General features: G+C 43.9%; 2 protein-coding genes across 4 annotated transcripts in view; one reads left to right on the forward strand and one right to left on the reverse strand.

Annotated features, from left to right (window-relative positions):
• APLF (aprataxin and PNKP like factor) overlaps positions 1-21,210 on the forward strand; it is a 54,790-nt gene that overhangs the window by 24,093 nt on the left and 9,487 nt on the right. For 2 of the 3 annotated variants that reach the window (XM_085853080.1, XM_085853081.1), the window contains exons 3-9: positions 2,704-2,888; positions 5,971-6,112; positions 6,253-6,349; positions 7,438-7,553; positions 7,635-7,930; positions 8,127-8,243; positions 8,340-8,386. In XM_085853080.1, the coding sequence (XP_085709206.1) occupies positions 2,704-2,888; positions 5,971-6,112; positions 6,253-6,349; positions 7,438-7,553; positions 7,635-7,930; positions 8,127-8,243; positions 8,340-8,386 (1,000 nt within the window). Of the gene's footprint in view, positions 1-2,703; positions 2,889-5,970; positions 6,113-6,252; positions 6,350-7,437; positions 7,554-7,634; positions 7,931-8,126; positions 8,244-8,339; positions 8,387-9,999; positions 10,422-21,210 lie in introns of those variants that run through there. The other variant, XM_085853082.1, reaches the window with a different exon arrangement.
• Positions 14,262-21,210, reverse strand: part of LOC147014799 (spectrin beta chain, non-erythrocytic 1-like) — a 116,195-nt gene continuing 109,246 nt past the window's right edge. The window contains exons 32-33 of the mRNA XM_085853084.1: positions 17,404-17,497; positions 14,262-14,984 (exon numbers count right to left, since the gene is read on the reverse strand). Of these exons, the coding sequence (XP_085709210.1) occupies positions 17,438-17,497 (60 nt within the window). The 3' untranslated portion in view covers positions 14,262-14,984; positions 17,404-17,437. The remainder of the gene's footprint in view (positions 14,985-17,403; positions 17,498-21,210) is intronic.

Consider the following 21,210-nt stretch of genomic DNA (forward strand, 5'->3'; position numbering starts at 1 on the left):
TTTTTGTAAGTGATTCTTCACTATTGAGAGATGGGGCCAAATACAATATCTCAAAAAGTTGTGGATGGATTACAACAAAAGTTGGTGGATGAGGTGGGTAAGTGACAAGAACAAGTTCATTAAATTTTGGTGTTTGACAAGGACAAATGGTTAAACTTGGTGAATGAAATGAATTTCAGATCCGTCCTATCAGTGGGATACAAAACCTGAACTGTTCAGCCTGGTGGAGGTATGCGCTCTACCGCGTGTTGTTCTAGTTAATGCACGTAATCCTCTCCCTGAATAGGTATTGGCAGCAGAAAGAGCAGATAGGTTTAAATTTGAATTAGACAGGTGCAAATAAGCATTGGAGATGGAGATGTACAAGGATATTGGCAGGACTTGGAGATAGCTTGTATGTGGTTGGGTGATCGCTACCATGTGTAGTAACTCATTGATGTCTGTGAGAGGGTCTCATCCTTGATGTTTGTGTGAAGGTGCACCTTCATTCCCCCCTCCCTCCATCACAAAAATAAAATGAATAAATAAATAGAAAACTTTTATAATAATAACGGTATAAATACTGTTACGGTTCTCAGAACCGTATGCATACAAACATACAGGTGCCCCGAAGTTAGTTATGCCGTTAAGTATACGTGTAGATAGAACCCCTCCTTGTGTTTAGTGGGAAATCAAAGGGGTGCGTTGCGATGTTTTTTTTTAGTGAGATTAATAAATCTTTATATCCCCTCCATTATGAACCACAGTACCTCCCTCTCGCATGGGCTGAACAAACGCTTGTTTGCCTACTCGCCCAACCAGCGACTCGCTGTCCGAGGCAAAATCCTCTTGCAGTGGTTCCTTTTGGGCGAGTCCGCACCTGTGGAGTGGGCGGGCTTCCCGGCATGGCCGAAACCTCGCCCAGAAAGGGTGGACCCATGGAAGCCCCGTCCAATCAAGGCGGACAGTGACGTCGGCTTCACAAAGGCCCATCCCCGCTGAGGGAGATCTATAAATTACAAAGTTTTCTGAGACAGTCGTCGGTTGAGGAGCGTTGGGAGGCTGAGAGAGTCGGACGGTTCGTTGGTTGGAGGCTGAGAGGGTCGGAGGGTTTGTAGTCTGGTGTGCTGAGAGGGAGAGCGAGTGAGCTGGAAAGTGAGTCGTCTGGTGAGCTGGAAAGTGATTCGTCTTGGGAGTAAGCTGGAAACCCTGATCCCCACCTTGGACTCCGCTGTACTCAACCCGGGCTCCTTCGTAGACACGGTCTCCACGTGGGCGGCCATGGACCGAGCCGCACAACCATTGATAGGTGCCACACCACGGAGCATCCCTTCCCTCCAACGTTCAGGTACCCGAGACAATTGTGATCTCAGCTCACCTCCCTCTCTGGCTGCGGGGGTCGTTTGCAAACATCTGGGTTTATTTTCGTCTGAGTGTGTGGCGCCGTCTTTAAGTAGAACTGCATAAGTGCTTTTAGTTGATCATTGTAAATCTTGCCTGTTGTATTCCCATGTAAGTCTGCTCTGTGTCTCCTTTGTAAGTTGCTGTAAAATTGTTGCACGACATCTTTCCCTCATCTTCCCCTGCATAACATCCAAATAAACCGATTCCTGTACCACATAAATTTCCTCGCTTAGTGTAAATAAATGATTGTAGAAAGCCTGGTGTTGACTCAGTGGTTAGGGTGGTGGCTTGGGATCCTAGGATCCTAGGGTCCTGAGTTCAAGCCCCGTTGGCCATTTAATTAATACACCAGGGGGTTGACTCGGCCTATCATCGTTCCAAGGTTGGCGAAATGAGTACCAATGTGTGTACTGGTACAGGGGCACTGCATCATCGACACAGTCATGCTTCAAGAAATGATAGCTACCCTGGCAGCTAAGCTGCCATACGACCACACACAATGATTGTAGAAATGTTCCCAGTTCGTTTTCGTCTTTTCCTTCATTGGTCCAGCATGGTTCGGATCTGAGTTTTAGCCGGGTCTTTATCCCCGATATTCTGTTCATTCTAACCAGTACATCCATGGTAGTTCTGCTCTGCTGCATCCGATCCGGAAAGGTGGTTGGTAGTTGGTAGAGTGATCCGAATCGGGCAAGGCGTACCAAGGGCATGGTTCTCCGGTAGACGAGACCGTGTGGTTAATTAGGTAAATTGGTTCTAGACAAAAAGACCCTACACTACACAGTGGAGGTATTGGCATCCACGGTCGGTTAAGCGACCGCCGCCTCACGGAATTATCCGTGAGCGACGGCCTACAATTCCGGGAGTCTGGTGGGAGACGACGTAACTCCCCCACCTAGTGGTCGTTTCTCCCCACCGGTTCCCGGCCCGCAACAATACTTTTAATTTAAATGTTTTGGTTGCTTATATGGCATATTCCTCCTCCCCCCCTCCTCCCCTGCCCCTCCCCCAATTGAGATTAGGTCTTGCGGCCTAAGATGGATGTGCTTGGTCTGGTGTTGGTGTAGTACAGACATGATGGGCCGAATGGCCTCCTCCTGCATCAAAGTTCCTTGTTATTCCTGTTATTCCTCATTTGATGCTTTGTAAACTTTTCCAACTTGTTAATATCCAGTTATCTTTTCTCTCTGAGTTGTTTTGTCTGCAACCAAGTTGGACAGAACAAATGGTTGTATAAAGTAAATATAGTGTCTCGACTTGTACAGTGGACTGTGGTAATTGAGGCATATGCTGCTATATTGTACGCTTGCCTCTCATCAGACACATGTCAACCCTTGCTTCTACATTCCACGAGAGGCTGTCCACAATGGTGAGCTTCCACAAGAACTGGAACCCGTCCTACAGGGTAGCAGCAAGAACCTACGTCCCGGAGACATATTTGGTCTTCTTCCTGACACGCACATCTACGAGGTAGTTCATATCGATGATGCTGGCTTTTCTGAAGGGTGAGTGTCCAAATATATATCTATTTTATTTTTTAAAACATAAATCGAGTCTCATGGAAGATAAAAGCTGGAACTTTTGAACTTCCAATGCATCCATTTCCCTCTGTTGCGTCCAATTTCTCTTTTTCCACCATCATGTTTCAATTGCTCAAGTTCATGCAGAGTTAATTAACTCTTCAGACAAACCTCTTGCCTATCATCCGACATTACCGTTTTTTTTTGTTTTTTTTTACATCGATCTAAAGCTTATGGAAGAAATTGTACGGTATACATCACATGCCGAACTAGGACATTAGTGTATGCCTGGTGTTGGCTTAATGGTTAGGGTGGTGGGATTGGGATCCTAGGATCCTGAGTTCAAATCCTGCTCAGCTGTTGAATTAATACCAGGTGGGGTTGACTCTGCCTGTCATCCTTCTGAGGTCAGCAAAATGAGTACCAGCTTGCTGGTGTCCTGTGTTGGAGTGGTGACCCGTCCACGATTGTGCCCAAAAGCCAAGGAGACTGCTTCGGCAGCACCAATGCTCTGCACAGACGATGGTCACAATGGATGGATGGATGGATTGGATGTTAGTGTACATTGGTCATTTGTACTTTTAACATGAATTGCAAACACATCACTACACAATGGACAAATACACATTATATGGGATTTTTAAAATGTTATTTTATGTTAAAGGCTCCAGTCACAGACTGTATCATCCTCATTGTGGCCAGGCCTGAAATGAAACAAAAAATAGCTGATGAAATAGAGAAGTGAAAAGAAGGAAAAACAATCTGTGTTTTTGAGGAAGTGTAAAACCTGCCTTTTGAAAAGAAAGGTTATAACTGTAAAGGAAATACATGAGAAGGTAAAGAATCCTGGAGCTTAGTGCTAAAGGGAAAGAAAGATACGTCATAATGGCCCACCCTTGAGTTGCCAACGGCCGCACAATTTATGACGTGACGTCGTGGCTTGACGAGTATTTTGTTGTCTATCTAATAGTGGAAGTATACAAGAAACCATTTATCGAGAGCAGACACTGAAATGATATCTCCAGAATAAGGAAAGAAAGCCCCGACATTACGGCGTAATTCAAGCGGGTCGAGTATGGAGATCAGATTGGGAGAGTTGCTCAGTTGGATTGCTTTAGACTCAACTCTGTCAAGTAAATATGTAGATCTAGAACCTCCCCAGATGTGAGAGAAGTTCTCTACACAAGGACAAATCGATCCTTTATAATACATAAAGATGTACATCGAGCAAGAGAATGTGGAGCAGATGTGAAAATGTCGAGGAGTGAAATGGTAAGTCGTCAGCGTCAAAATGCATGTAGTTATTCGTCGAAGAAAGATCGCTGATAAAAAGAAATCTGAGTGTAGGAGACAGGACAGGAGCTTGAGGGACACCGATGTTGGAAGAGGTTGAACCATCAACCATTACGGAAATAGAATGGCTTGGGAGAAAGCCAGCCATGAGAGAGCAGAGCGAATGAGGAAAACTGAAAGAGGGGAGCTTGGAGATCAGACCCCGACGCCACACTCTGTCAAACGTTTGTGGCATCAAGGGCGACAACAAGGGATTCCCCCAAAGTTTCTCGGTGAATACCGTACATTTGTAATGCTGGAAATGAAAGGGTATCACCTGTATATCTCACCTTGTGAAAGCTATACTGATGGTCAGAGAGCAGATTGTAAGATCCTTGAGGAAATGAGATTTGAGAAGACGTTCAAAGACTTTGTAAATAGTAGGAGTCAGAGCAATCGGACAGAGTAGTTGGGATGGTTTGAACGATCACCCTTCGTTAGAATAGTCTGTACTAATGCATGTTTCCAGGAAAGAGGGAAAGTTTTGGTTTTTAAACAGAAGCAAAATGAACGAAGAAGCACAGGTGCAAGTTCTGAAGCACACTCCTTCACAATACAATGAGGAATGCCATCTGGTCCATACACCTTGCTTGTGTCGAGAGATTATGGGGAGCGCTGTACGATTGGGAAGGGGCACCAAGGGGTGTTGGAATGAGTTTTTTACCTCTGCCACCGACGCTGGGCGGAGGTCACGTTTTCACCCCTGTTTGTCTGTCTGTATATTGGGTGGTCGCTAGACGACCGTTATTCTCAGGTTTTCCGTCTGTTTGTATGTATGTAATGGACAGCTCTGGAGGCCAGAGGAGTCAACCGATTTTGATGAAACTTGACTGGTAGGTTCATACCAGGATCTAGTTGTATGCTTTTGAGCACCGTTGCTATGGACGCCACCGTTGCCGAGCAACGGGACTTTGACATTTTTGAAAAAAATCCGGAAAATATTTTAATATTTTTTTTTCTCGAAAATCAAAAATCGGCTTCCGCGCTTTTATGCGCACTATAATCATCCTCTTTGTCAAAAATTTTCAGCCCGATCCATCAAAAACTGTATGACTGGTATGCAATTTTATAGCGACCACCCATGTCGCCTGCCGGCTTGTCTGTCTGTCTGTCTGTCTGTCTGTCTGTCTGTGATCAAGATATCTCAAGATGTTATGGATGGATTCATACGAAACTTGGTGGACATGTTTGAGTGTGTGTTAAGGCCGAATTGATGAGATTTTGCTGTTGATCCGGATTGGGATACAAAACGTAAACTGAGCCTGGCGGAGGTACGGGCTCTACCGAGTGCCGTTAAGAGTGTTTTTTTGTCGGAATATGATCCTGGGATCCCATCATCATGTGTTGTTCTCAGATGGGAATGCCAAACAGGTTAACCATCTTGTTTTGTATCATATTTTCACTTTGTTGATCGTCTTTCGTATGCAGCACTTGGAAACCGTTTAGGATCAGTTCCCGCATGGGTGCGGCATTGCCGCTGATGCAGTGCCCCCCTGTAGGTTATTGCAGGAATTTTTCAATTTGGCAAGAATTCCGGCAAGAGCAATTATTTAATTGTAAAAAAAAACAATCTTACATTTTCCATCTACAGTTTTCTGGACAAACGTTGCAGCTCAGTGTTTAGATTTAAAATTTTTATTTTTAATCACTAGTATTTGAGATATGTCTTCAAAAACAAGCTCTAATGTGATGACATGACTTTTGACAACCTCTCTGTCTGGCCGGATACCTTCAGAGAAACCACTTGTGATAACTCACTGAATTTGGAGGAGAATACCGCTGGAGACCCAGAGATGAATCCAGTGGTTCCCTTCAGACCCCGGGAGGAATTGGATACTGTGACCAGTGGAGAAGCACTTGATTTAGCACAAGCACAGGTACGAGTAAAGTTGTCAGAAATTAATGACATAATATGTTTGTTAAGTATTAAACTAACCATCTAATAATCCTCAGCTTTACAAACACGTCATGCAATGAGAGTCCACACATTTTGTGAGTTTCTGTGCCTTCCTGGCAGGGAGCTCCCACCAAGCGATGTTTACCCAAGTGGATGCTGGATGCCGTGACCCCTGCGTACAGCCCAAGCCCCACAGGGACCCGTTCCACACGAGCGGGTGAGTTTGTGCTCTGCATGTTCAAATCTGGAAAGGTGTATGAATTGTGGGTAATTGTTTCGGATAAATGTTGTAATCATTGGTTGATTATTTGTTGCATGCGTTTTTGGACTAAACGTGACTTTTATTGAATCAATAATCTCACCGGTGTTGCTCCTCCAGCAGTCGACTATCATTTCACGAACAGAAATGTTCAGTGTGCTGGTTGCATCAAAAACTTGTTGAAGTGAGATCCCACCCTCTCCCACCCCCCCCCCAACACAAAAATTTATAAATATCTCCTAGCGTGGGCACTTGAGTATGACTTGCTCCTGTGGCGACGCCTCAATTTTTTTATTTTTTTTGTACATTTGATCTAATGCAGTTCACATTTGGCCATAACGGCATGTAATTAACTAACCGTAATTGAGTTTCACTTGCACCACAACAGTCGATGGATTTTGGTAATTTTTTTTTGAAATCAAAAAAGTTCTCTTGCTTGTTCTGTCTAATTGAGTCAAATTTTGTTCTTCAAAATGAGATTTTTCCACCAAAAGTGTCATTCATTATTCGTGAGCTTGTCATAATGACTGTGCCTTATAAGCAGATTGTACTGTACTTAGATATCACTGAGTGAGTTCGTTCATATGCAGCAAAAGGCTGTGGGGAAGCATCATTGGCTGAGGGCGTGGCTGCGCGACAGATGCCCTCTCTACTTGTCGGGCAAGGCATCAATGCCCTCTGCTGGTTCGGGCAGGAATTTGGAATTTGTTCATGGTGCTGGCGATAGCTCACCTACACTTCACGAAGGACACTGTGGGATATTTAACGTCCGCCAAGGAATGCTGGCAGACGGGGACGGCACACACATTGATGAATCGCCCCACTTGTGAAACACAGGGATGACAGTTCATCGCTGGGTCTGGATGCAAACCAGGGCTAGACAGCTTCGAGGCGAGTGTGCATACCTCTCGGCCATTCTGCCAGCCGTGGATATCACTAAGGATGATCTTTCACTGGTTTTTGAGAGAAATGTGTTGAATTGAAGAAATAAATAAATATTTATTCAATCTAACGGTGAGTTTGTCAATCTTAACTATCCAATGTAGGAAGTGGTCGGGATTCAAGCAAGAGGACGGCAAAAAAAGGACGCGTAGCATCCACCCTGCAAGGGAGCGGTGCTGCGAGTGATTATCAGCAGCAGCAAGGGGAGCCAGATGATCAAGTATGACATCACAATCGTGACATGATGTGTTACCTACCCCAACCATGATTATACTCACCCGCAGCACATGTTTGTTTATAGGCTGACGCTGAGCAGATTTTTACTACACCTCATTGGCTACACATCACAGAAGATGGGGGAAATGAACCCGTTAATGAAGAAGAAGAAGAAGAAGAGGCTGCTGAAGCTACTGAATCATTATTGGCATCTGAACCGCTGGATGGCAAATCGGACTCTCCAGCCACAGTGGCTGGTCGAGATTCTGCCACCCCTGAAGACAAATCAGATGAGCCAGCTGTCTCCTTGGTTCTGCAGGCAGACAACCAAAATCCCATTAATGGCCGTACACCTTGTTCTTATGGCAGAAGTTGCTACAGGTGTGCCTGTTTGTTTTCAGAAGCTGTCTGGTAGACTTTTCATTGTGTAGCTATCTATGTGCTTGCGCCATTGCCAATTTGATTTTTTTTTTCCTATTATGGTTTTTGTGGTTTTGCTCATGTTGCATGCACTTAATCTCAACTTCTTCTCTTAAGGCAACTTTACCTTCACAACTGTGCCTTGACTTGTATGCAGGAAGAATCCAGTACATTTTGCAGAGTGCAGCCATCCTGGTGATCCAGATTATGAGGAAGAAGATGCCAAACCCCAAGAGAACCAGCCCGAATGTCCTTATGGTACAGCATGCTACAGGTACACCCTTCGTTGTCCAAATGCACACCAATTGAGAATCACTCATGATGTACTTCATCCAAATAGACCAGGGGGCTCTTTGTTTGTGCTTTACAGGCGGAACCCCCAGCACAAGCGAGATTTTCAACACACCACCCAACCAGGTGTGTGGAGATAACCTGGATGATAATCAGCTTTGTACACCTTCCTTTCTTTATTTTCCACTTTCCTGGGTTCATGAGCAAGGTGAAGTGCAGAGAGTATTTTTTTATTTACTCAAAGAGCAAGTTCATTCCGAAGATTTGTCTGCAGTGACACAGGATGTTCATGTGACTTTATTAATGGCAGCAACCTAGCCCTCATATGCTGGGTGATCGGCACCACATAGTGGTATGCCAGTGAGAGTAGTAGGAATGTAGCAGTATGGAGCTGGCAAGACAGTCGAGAGGTACGCACACTCGCCACTGAGTTGGCTAGCCTTGGTTCAAATCCTGACCCAGCTATAAACTTTAATCCTGGTGTTTCGCACGCAGGGTGATTCATCAATGCTTGTGCCGTCCCTCTGATAGACATTAAACTTGGTGAACCGTCTGCCCTTAGTTGTTGGACATTAAAAATACCATGGTGTCCTTCATGTAGAGTAGGTGAACTATCTCCAGCACAGCCTGGTGTCGGCTCAGTGGTTAGGGTGGCGGCTTGCGATCCTAGGGTCCTGAGTTCAAGCCCCGTCGGCCGCTGAATTAATACACCAGGGGGTTGACTCAGCCTGTCATCCTTCCGAGGTCGGCGAAATGAGTACCAGTTCCAGTGTGTGTACTGGTAGAGGGGCACTGCATCAGCAATACAGTCGCGCTTCAAGAAATGATAGCTACCCCGGCAGCTAAGCTGCCGTACGACCACCACATCTCCAGCACCAACAATTTCCTACTCAAGCCTACATGGAGCAGTGCATCAATGACACAGCTGTGCCCCCTAGCAAATGATGCTAGACGCAGCCATGTGCCGTATACAAAAGAAGTTGCAGTATAATGTCCCGCATGATGGCCGAGCGGAAGTGTATTTGCCTTTGAGCCGTCGAATCTGGGTTTGATTCTTGACGCGACAAAAAACCTTCGCCGGTGATTCGCAGGCAAGGCGTTGCAACATTGAGTGCACAGAACATCGGAGGGATGTTAAGCTGAGGATCCATCTGATGGCATGAATCTCTGGTGTACATTTAAATATCCCATGGTGTCTTTCGTAAAGAGAGGGAGTTATGGCCCGCACGCTGAACAAATTACAAATTCCTCCCAACACACACACACACACACAACAGGAAGGGCAGCCTTGCAGGAGGCATAGCAATGATGCAACCAAAGGGAGAAAATCATGATTGAATCACAGTGCAATATGCATTTGCTGTTCATAATGTGCAAGGTAAAATAAATGGCTATTGAACCTATTGAGGAAAACTGGTACGTATTACGTATGGAAAGTGGAATGCTTGCAGCTCAAATTTTCCACCATCATTGCGTGAATTTTCGACTCTCAAACTCATGTGACATTCTCTTTCAAAGCTTTTTGGTCCCATGATCGATTTCATCATGGCAGTGCTGAGAGAACTGTTACATTCTGGTGATGAATTGTTTGACTGAGCTGCAAAGTGGCAGACCAAAGAATTAAAAAACGAAGAGGATATTCCTCAATGTAATAACTGGATATTTTCGAACTTCCCGTTACTCAAGAGTCCCTACATGTACCCAGTCTGAAGGCTTCTCGTTGCTGTCTCGGTTTACAGCGAGCCATATTGGTTCAAGGCGTGGATACACTGCGAATGATATGTTCGTTGTGGATGACTCGGATGAGGATGAGGATGAAGAGGAAGAGGAAGAGAAGAGTGCAGACCCTGAGTGGTGTCCAGCGAAGAATGATGATGAGATTGAAGAGGCCAAACAATTTGTGAAACGGGACAGTGACACTGATGACAATGATGAAGCTGAAGATATAGATACTCTGGTGGATGAAGCTAAGGAATTTGTAAAACGTCGACGCGTTTAAAGTTCGAAAGTGCTGACTCTAGATGCCACGGTATGTAAATAAAACGTACATAAGGAAATACAAGGAACGTTGGATTAAGAGGGCCCATCATAGCTGTTCTTTATTTGCTCCATATTAATTTAACCGATCAAATTACTTATTTTCAATTTACGAATCCCATTCTTACTGTTGACATAATCTACCTTAAAACATACCTTGTACATCCAAATTTTTAAAAAATCTATACAGAGAATTTGGCTCGGGTACCCAGCACCTAATGGTCTACTCTTTTCAAGAGATACAGTGGGATATTTTAGCATCTGCAACATAAATGCCGATGAACCTCCTGCTCCTTATTTTGACCGTCTATGGTGGAATCAGGGACAAACCAGGTCGTGATGACTCCAAACTGTTTCCAGAGTATCTGTCCTGCTCAAGCGATGTCCATGGTTTTGAAGCTATCCTGAATAGGTTTCCATTTTTATCACTGGTCCGATATGTTAGGTCAGGTCAGGAATTTGAAATTTGTCCAGAGTACCGGCATGCAGTGGATTACACCTTTTGCAGGGCACCATAGGATATTAGCAGATGGGACATGAAGTTAAGCCTCATCCATAGACCATTTCCATAATTTTTAGATCCTCGTGGAGGATCTCTAAGTCTTACTCACGTTGTTGTTCTTCATCTTCTTCTTGTGGACTTTTTTGTTTCACAGCCTACAGTTTTCATCGAAACTTCCTGAAACTTGGCATATATATGTAAAAATACCCTGCGCAGACAGTAACCATCTCCGATTTTGGAAATTCTTCCTAGAAAAAAAGTTATGACGTCATAGTATTGCCGCTAATGGAAATCGCCTATACCATTATCTCCGAAACTAAGCAAGCTGTTTGAATTTTTTTGCGGGAATCAAGCCGGGCATTAGCACATAATTTATCGCAAACCTGATACATCACAATGACGTCATATTCGTTTTTATGACGTCATCATTAGGAGGACGAGGATCTTAGCTCATTTGAGCTTGTTTTGTTCTTTTTGCCCCTTTTTGCTGGCAAAGAGGGGGAAATACAAACAGCAATTTTGTTTTAAACTCAACCATTGAGCAAGAATGATAGAAAAGCAAAATGGCAAATTCATTTAAAGAATAAGAATAAACGTATTACAGGCTGGCCCTGATGAAATAACACTTATATTTTTATGTCGGAAAAGAAGAAGAAGAAGAAGAAGCGTATTACAGGCTGCCTCTGATGAAATAACACTACATCTCCAAGTTTAATATTTTCATGTCGGAACAGCATCTAAGATGGAAACTAGAACGGCACTCGGTGGAGCACGTACCTCCGCCAGGCTGAACAGTTTGTTTTTGTATCCCACTGATAAGCCGGATCTGGATTCAGACCTGAACCAAAATTGAATCAGCTCCTTCTTCTTTTTATCTCCCCAACTCATCCACCAAGTTTTGTCATAATCCGTCCGCAACTTTTTAAAATACCATGCTATTCTGTCGGACCCCGCTATTCACGGGGGATACTTTCTTGACAAATGCCGCAAATGTCAGGGCAATGTTTAAAAATAATAATGATAAAATTTTGTTAATGGTCGAGGCTTATGGAAGAGCGGTTACACAGAACAAATCAGGACCTAACATAACAAAGGGAACAGCAGGAGAAAGGGGAAACAATAGCAGGGCAGAGGGAGAAAGTATTTAGAGACAGACAAACCAGGGATGCAGGTAACAATGAGGGGTAGGGGAGAATGTAAGGGGTGGACAATATGGATACATATGCAAAATTGTGTTTGACCAGTTTGTGATTTTGTCAAGGTGTGAGGAGAGGAAAGAGGCTGCTGCCTGTCTGTCAGAAAGATGAGAGATGTCATGGCAGAGAGTGGAGTCATCAGCAGAGATATAAAGAGGATTTCCCAGAGAGTGAGATAATTGATGAAGATTCGGAATAAGATGGGGCCTGGAACACTGCCTTGGGGTACTCCAGCCTTGGCAGGGAGAGGAGATGAAAGGGATCCATTGAGAGCCGCACGTTGGCTACGAGAGTGAAGGATGTCAGTAATCCAAGAGTGGAGTTGGCCTTGGATTCCATAGGCAGACAGTTTGGAGAGCAAGAAAGGATGCCAGACTGTATCAAAAGCTTAAGATACGTCCAGAGAGACAGCCCTGATCTCATGTCTGATATGGAGGGGCTCCATCCATTGTTGGAAGAGTTGAAACAGCATGTCCAAGGTAGAGTGACCAGGTCTGCATCTGAATTGACGATCTGAGATGAGGTTGTTGGAGAAAAGGACTGATTTTATGTCAACTGTGATGATGGTTTCCATGACCTTGCTGATGATCAGAAGTAGTCAGCTAATTGGGCTGAAGTGAAGGAGATCCATTTTTGCACCTTTTTAAAGTAATGCTGTGATGTTAGCTGATTTCCAATTTCCCAGGTGGATATAAGAGACCAGTCCTAAAGCGTTAATAAATAGATAAAATTTTTAACTTCGCGAAGTGCGAATGTCAAAGCAGGTCACACTTTATGACCTGCGAATACATGGGGTCCACAAATAGCGAATCCACGAATAGTGCAGTGCAACAATTGATCGTTTTGGGCCCCCATCTCTCAATGGTGAAGATTTACTTGCTAAATTAAAAAATTCATGTCTCCAGATCCGGATCCGGATCTTCACAAAAATTGAATCGATTTGTCCTTGTCACCCACCCAACCTTTCCACCAAACTTCGACCGAATCCATCCAGAACTTTTATTGTGCTATACTGTATATCATTTATGGCCATATCTCCCAATAGTGAAGAATCACTTAAAAATTATCGTATCTTGATCTTCACCAAAATCGAATCAATTCCCTCCCCACACATCCAAACTGTCCACCAAATTTATCTCCGAATCCATTCACAACTTGAGATATCCTGCTCACAGACAGACAGGGGTGAAAACATAACCAACATCCACCTTCGGTGATGGAGGTGATTACATACATCCTACACAGTGTGCTGTTTAAAGTTGGGGTTTTTTTTCCCTGCTTCTGTGTTTTTGCTGAATTGTTTGCAGACAAAAAGAAATGTGTGTTGGCAATATGACTGTGTTGCTGATGTCATCATATAAAACAGATCATCATTCAAATAGAACCATAGTGTAAAATAATCATCCATCCATGGCGGTTCATCGATATTGTTATCACAACTTGAATAATGGACGGAAGGATTGAGAACTGATTATTTCTCTGCCTTAGTAAAATAACTCCAAACCTATCCAAGATAAATGTGACCTCCTACAAACGAGAAACGCCCATCGAAACATTGCTGCTTGCGCGTCATGACGTCATCGGTGGCCAAAACTGAAAATGTAGTCGAGCAGCAATCTGGGTCCGTTGTGGCGTTTTACATGTTTAAAAGATCGTCGTGCATCAGTGTTCAGTCTCTCGACTCGACAGACTGAAGTGCACTTTATTTTGTTCTTCTTGAAAAGCGAGGCATTGCTGCTGTCATGCAAAACAATTTTGAAATAAGTAAGAAAACGGTCGAATTACTGTGTACTCAAATCAAAAACGCTCCTTTGTGTTTTAATAATAGTTGTTGTCATGAATATTCCATTTCGTTGATCATACTCAGTGGTCTACTGGTTGGAGCATCTGCTCTGAGGCTTGTAGATTGGCGGTTTAAACCCCGGTAGAATCATACGAAATGTTTTAAAATGGTACGTGCTGCTTCCTTGCTTGCCCTTCAGCATTTAAGAGGATAGAGCATGGACGATTCCCTGAGGTTGGCATCCATGGGAAGGAGGAAATTCTTCCTTAGGAAATGCCCCACCGAGTGTGGTGAAAAAAGGCATTGCCATTGTTGTGACGTCGCTGGCACCCACAGTGCCCTGGGGAGTGAGGTCAGTGGTTGTGTTTGTCTCATCTGATTGTCCTGTATGTTGTGTCGCAGCTCCACTACGAGCCTTCGATCCTGTAAAACCAGAATATTGATTGAATGATGGAGGCAATATTTACTCACCCTGAGCAGGAGTGCAAATACAAGAATTCAGCTTTATTTTAAAGCTCTTTTTCTTACAGTTATTTTCACGTTGGTCTCGTCACATCAAAGAACGATAGTTTAACCAGCAATGTCTGCCACAGCACGTGACCTGTCAAAAACCAATGCATTGCACAATGCTTATGCCCTTAGTTAGAACGGTATCGTCCATCGTTTATGTCCGGAGGCTGCGTCAAAGCCGGTTACGTGGTGCTGCCGTACTTGAACAGCCTCTTGCAAATCAAATGGTGTTTCCGCCATGTCAAGCAAATCAAAGCTGAAGCTTTGATCGTATCGAACTGCATTACAAGTACCCCCAGCTTAAGACAAACACCATTCATGGCACTTTTAAAATGTAACATTGCTTCATGGGAAGGTAGAGCAACCTTCGTCAGATGCAATACCTTGTCCCAGCCAACTAAACAAGTTTTACAAAACAAAGCGAACAACTCGATACTTGTATTTCTCCAAAGTGCACATTGTGTGAAGGCTATCCCAGTGGCTTGCTGAGTGTTATTTTTTTTTGTGCTGATACAAAAGCGGGTGATTGTATGAAAGCGATCTACTGCATCTGCAAAGCACATATGACGGGATAATGTCACCAAACGGTGCGCTCGACTGGATGATCATTCAATGGTTGTCCATTTGTAGATCTTCGCAACCAGGTGTGCTTTTAAGTCAGGCCACGAACCAACTGGAGATTTTCATTTCAAGGCACTGGGACAAGAACAAGATGGGCAAAGAAGGATTTTCAGGGGGGGCAGAGGAAAATAAGTAAATAAACAAACCCTCTATACATATACAGTACACAAACACCACCACCACCCTTCTTGTGAGTCTGTTTTACCATGACGCTCTGTTCCAACAGAATGTACAATTACAAACAGAAGAAGGCCATTCAGTACAGGTGTTCCCAACCGAATCCTCAGGGTGAACCCATTCAAAGAGCTTCAAATTCGTACTACCCTGGAATCGTGCACAGACAAAGATCGACGTTTCACTTGCTGAAAACATGGCGTGAAAACGAATGTCTACATCATGGAAAATTTAATTTCATCGTTGGTTAAGGCCCAAGTCACATTTGCTCTACGGTGAGGATACGGCGGCCGTACGCCCTCTGAATTCACAAACGTGCGGCGGCCGCAGAGTTTCTGCGGTGGCCTCAGGGTGGCCCTACGCCGTTTGGCTATCTTTTACAGGCCGTAGGGGTTGCTGTGGAATTATAACGCGGAGTTATAACTTTTTTCATTTCTACGTTGGCCGTAGCAATTCGACATGCCGTAGTTGTGACGTAGTTGTGTCCCACATCGACCGTACGTAGGGCGTACGGTGGGCTTGCGTTATTCGTGCGGCTGCCGTAGTCTCTTATCAATGAAAAATGAATTTTGCCCTAAAAACCAAATACATTTTAAAAAACCGAACACAATGAAGCGTTCATGTTTGTTCACGTGTCTCCCCCACCTGTTCGACCCGCATCTTCGTGCTTTGTTCATTCAGTTCGTCGGTGGAAGTCCTCGTGAAAGCATCTCTCATGTGTCGATCGATACTTTACCTCGTGTCTTCACCTTGATTTGTGCTGTTTTTCTTTTTGTTTTTTTTACTCATCTTGTGTTTTAATTAATAACAAAAAAGCAATCCGATCACGTGATGTGACGGACTGTCGGGCAAAGATTTAATTTCACAGAAAAACCGGTTGTAATTTGGAATATCCATGATTACCTCAGCCCGATGTGTTTGATGAAAGTGATTGTGGTTCTGGGGGCATCATGTTTGAGCTGCCCTGGGGGCAGCACTCGCAGCGTGCGCGAGCGATCGGAACCCAGGCCGGAGCTCGAGCCTGTGTGAACCTTTGGATGTGGTGATTGTACCAGTTTACATACAATACACCGCCACCGAAGGTCATTTACTCATCTTATTTTACCTTAAACATGGGGAATTTCAGTTGAAAGTGGGTTTTCTTGGGGTCCAGGAACAGATTAATTCACTCCATTATTTCTTATTGGGAAAATAGTTTGGGAATCGAACTTTTTGCAATCCGAACAGCCTCCTGGAACGAATTAAATTCGGATTCTGGGGGCACCACGTGTATTTTCGGCACAGTATTTTCCAAACTGTTATATTTTTTATTTCAGTAAAAAAAGAACTGGTATTATACCCACTTGTTACCATCCGTCTGGCCGCACGTTCGCCTTAGGGCCCCCCTGCGGTCGCCTTGAGGCTACCTTGCGTCTGCCTTAAATTCTATGGCAGCCGCAGGGACCCCCTAAGGTCACCGTGCGACATCAAATCAAAGACCGTACGGCACCACCATGTTTTCGGTCTCCACAATTTCTAAATACCCCGTGCGGCTCCCCGAAAAATAAAAACATATGTGACTACAACATTGTGTGACCGTGGAAATACTGTGGCCGCTGTATAATTGCTAGTGGCCGTATATTTTGGAGACCCCACAGCCGCCGTGGCAAATGTGACTTAGGTCTTACTGGCATGGACTACTGGGACTACTGGGACACCTGGGCTTTAGCAATGCGATACAATCGCTCGACGTTTGGTCAGGTTCTCAAGACAGCATACCACATCTTAGAGGTTAGTGGTGGGGTGGTATGGATGTGGTTGTCATGACCTCACAGATGGAAAACCTGAATTGTTTGCTAAGGTACATTCAAAATAGATTCGTTATTAAGATAATCAAAATGTAAAAACATCAACATCCTCATAATTCAGTTTATCGGGAAAGGTCTGGCATATGCGACTTCAATGATAAATAATTTAGCCGTGACACATCCAAAGTTGGTTTACGTTGACGAATATAGGAGGATGGCCTCGAGGTACGCACCCTCATCCATAAGTCATCTGTCCTGAGTTTGAATCCTGGTATTTCACAGGCATGGTGATTCATCAATGTGTGTGTCGTCCCTCCAGTGGACGTGAAACGGGTGTCCCATCCGAGTTATCGCCAGCACCCTGAACAATTATTAATACCTGCTTTAACCAGCAGAGGGCACTGCATCAGCGGCACAGCCGTGCCCTCAGCCAATGATGTTACCCCACATCCTTGTGCTGCATATGAAAGGAGAAGAAGAAGCCATAGTGAGATGTGGGATACGAGAGTAGGTCACGGGGTAAATATGCTTACCACAGGAACTGTCCAAAGTCAGCAATCTTTATCATCACAACTGGTTAATTGTCTCTCTGCTTCTCTCTTGTCTCAAGTGACGTTGCAGCTCAATCTGAAAGACAAAACCATCAGAATGTAAAGTGGAAGAATCATGCACTGGGTGGCAATCTTCCATTTCTTTTCTAAATCACAAGGATGAATACTCAAAGCATAACTCTGGAGCATTTATGAAGAAGAAACATTCAAGCAAAACACACCAATGGAAAATGCAGGTGCAATTAGAAGGGCACTCGAGAGAGCGCATACCTCCACGAAGCTGATTCATTTACTTCTTGTATCCCAATGATAGACCTGATTTGGATTCGGACTTGAACTAAAATCGAATCGGCTTGTTCTTGTCACATGACCAACTCATGCACCAAGCTTTGTCTGAATCCGTCCACAACTTTTTCAGATATATTGATCACAGACAGACAGGGGTGAAAACATAACCTCCATCCACCTTCAGTGGTGGAGGTAATAACTTCACCATCGTGCATAGGTCATAATTGTGTTGATGTGTAACTGATGACGTAAAGATACATTTCCCCTTTCCAGGCTTTTCAAGTAGGAAGGAAACGATTGTGGAGCATTTGTTTCAAGTAATGATGATAAGTGAGATTGATGATGCTTCAGGTACATCTCAATCATACCGCATTCATATCAACGGAAATGTCCATATCAGCTGTTCTGGAGTGGCTTTTGACATGAAGAGACTTAATCCGGAGTAGTTACTTCCACCACCGAAGGAAGACAGAGGTTATGTTTTCACTCCTGTTTGTTTGTGTGTTTGTCCATCTGTCTGTGAGCACGAGTTGTGGACAGATTCAGACGAAACTTGGTGGATGAGTTGGGACGGTGCCAAGAACAAGCCAATTCCGTTTTGGTTAAGGTCCAGATGCAGATCTGGCCTATCAGCGAGATACAAAATGTAAATTGTTCAGCCCAGTGTATGCGCTCTCGCTCTATCGAGTGCTGTTCTAGTTTACAATTGATTCATTTACGATGGAGTAGGCTATCTGCTATCTATAAGCCGCTATCTGCTCAAAAGGCAGCACTCCTACAACGTAGCAACACCAGACTAACGGCGATGTGAATGGCTCGTCGATTTATTGCAGACATTTGCTGTGGAGTGACAAGGGTTAGAGTTCATTCTACAGCCACCTGTGTGCATCACTGCCACTGCAAAACTGTCAGGCATCAACTCAGTGACACCTGAAACCTGATGTTTGTTTAACAGTTGAGGTGGCTGGCTTAAGATATTTGGGTCTTGAGTTTGAGCCCCAAAATACCGTTGAATTAACACCAGGTGGGGTTGACTCAGCCTGTCATCCTTCCAAGGTCTGCAAAATGGTAAAATGAGTACCAGTGTACATGTAATAGAGGGCACTGCATCAGCGGCACAGTCACACACCCAGAAAATTATGCAACCAGCATGCACAGACTGCACTCGATAGCTAGCTAGCGACAAACGAGCCTGAAACACGCCATCACAATCGAGCTGCCATATGTAAAACAGCTTTTATTTTAGTGGAAGTTTGGGTGATACGAAACGTTTTAATTTTCAATACTTCGTGAATATATTGAAACAAATTAGAAATTGATTAATATATATATATATATATATATATATATATATATATGTATATATATGTATATATGTGAGCCTGGTGTTGGCCCAGCGGCTTGGGATCCAAAAGGTCCTGAGTTCAAGCCCCGTTGGGCCACTGAATTAATACAGCAGGGGGTTGACTCAGCCTGTCATCCTTCCGAGGTCGGCGAAGTGAGTACCAGTATACCGGGCTGGTGTATACCCCGGTTAAAAGAGGTGTACCATATCCCTGTGTCGTAAGAGGCAACCAGGGTTGCGTCAGGAAGGGCATCCGGCGTAAAACATGTGCCAAATCACTATGCGGATCATACGGATGATCTGCTGTGGCGACCCCGAACGGGAGCAGCCGAAAGAAGATTATATATATATATATATATATATATATATATATATATATATATATATATATATATATATATATATATATATATAGTGATAATGTATCCTTGGACTGGTAGGATGACTGGTGAGGTATGCACACTCACTTTAAACTGTCGAGCCTGTGTTCAAATTTCGCTCCAGCTATAAACTGTCACCTCGGTGTTTCCCAGGCAAGGTGATTCATCAATCTGTGTGCTGTCCCTCAGGTGGACCATAATGGGAGTTCCTTCTGCCAGTGTTAGTTGGTTGGATGTTAAAGATCCGATGGTGCTCTTGGCAAAGTCAGCGAGCTATTGCCGGCACTCTGACTAAATTACAAATTCCTGCCCTATTGACCAAGAAACTGCTTCAGAAAAACTGATGCACAGTAACAGAGTACGTGTCATACATCAATATAATAAATATATCCTCTTTGTCCCCTGCCCTCCGACAAGGATCGGAGACGGAGGACATTAAAACGAGCTCCATCCGGCCGACCGACTGATTATATATCCGTCCATGTACTTTTGTGTACGCGATATTTTTGAAAACCGTTAAAAATTTTGATTTCATATTGCAGATATTTATTCCTCATGACATTATCACAACCTGATTACATCCTGGCAGTGGTTGGCGGAATTCTATTGCCATGGCGACCATCTTGGTAACCTGGCTTATGTACGTGATATTTCAAAAAACGTTCAAGATTTATCTTTGATGTGATTCCGATATATTCCTCATGCCACACAAAAGGCAGGGGACCGAGAGTATCGCCTCCTTTTGTAAATTATTATCATGATGATAACTAAACAACGAGCCAATAAATACTAATAATAAATGAAAAAATTTATGTTTGAAGCTATACATTACGTCATTTGTAAACGTTGGTTGTAGTTTGCTTGAGCTGCACTTTAGGGTGGTTCACAATATATTGGTATAAGTAAAAGTTTTCCAAATTTTGCCAGATCGCATTTTGCCTTGTTCCTAATTGACATTTTGAACATCTGTACCAAAAATTGAGCCAAGAGGACACCAGTAAAGGGTGGCACACTTTCGCACAATTTTTATTGCTCAACCTAAGCTCTATGGACAGTTGCGGAACTTACTGAGTAATTGCTAACATCATGTCCCAAGCTCTTTGCTGTCACTATGAAGGATGCAGAAGCCTGACGATTGGATAGACCCTCTCTGTCCCATGTTGTTGTCAATGAAGCAACAAGTACTTCAGATGAGCCTCGCTTCTTTAATCCTGCATGTGAGATATGGCTGAGCTTGGCAGGCGTTGCCCTGTAAGCGAACTCTTCGTCGGAACCATCTTCAGAGGCTGTTGATGAATCTTGTCCAACTTCTTCCCTCAATCGAGATAGCGTGTGAGTACCTCGGATACACTTCTGTTTTGCCATTGTTTCTGCACTGTGTTCAGCTCTTGCGTTTCTCTCAGCTTCTCTTGCCCTCTTTCTCTTATCCTTCCCTTGCTGAACCTTGTCTACACATCCAAAAGAGCATGACATCCGGTCTTCTCTTTGGCGCCTTAGAAATTCTTTGTCTTCTTCGGGGATCTTCAGGTCGAATATGTTTGCTGCAGCAATATCGAAGAGGTCCTGAAGATCCCCTAGCCAAGTTTCACGACGTAAAAGAGCTCCATCAGTCTCTCTGTTTTTCTCTTTTATGAGTTTCTTGTACTCCGCATACAGCTTCTTGATCTTTTTTCGAAGATTGGCATCTGTCATTGTCGGTAAACTGGCTTTCTCCCATATCTTCTTTACTTCATCCATTGTTGCTGTTGTGGCCTTTGATAATGCCTTCACCTCTTC

This window comes from Eptatretus burgeri, chromosome 13 (genome assembly GCF_056783735.1).
Source record: "Eptatretus burgeri isolate ZD-2024b chromosome 13, Ebu_testis_v1, whole genome shotgun sequence".
Taxonomy (NCBI): domain Eukaryota; kingdom Metazoa; phylum Chordata; class Myxini; order Myxiniformes; family Myxinidae; genus Eptatretus; species Eptatretus burgeri.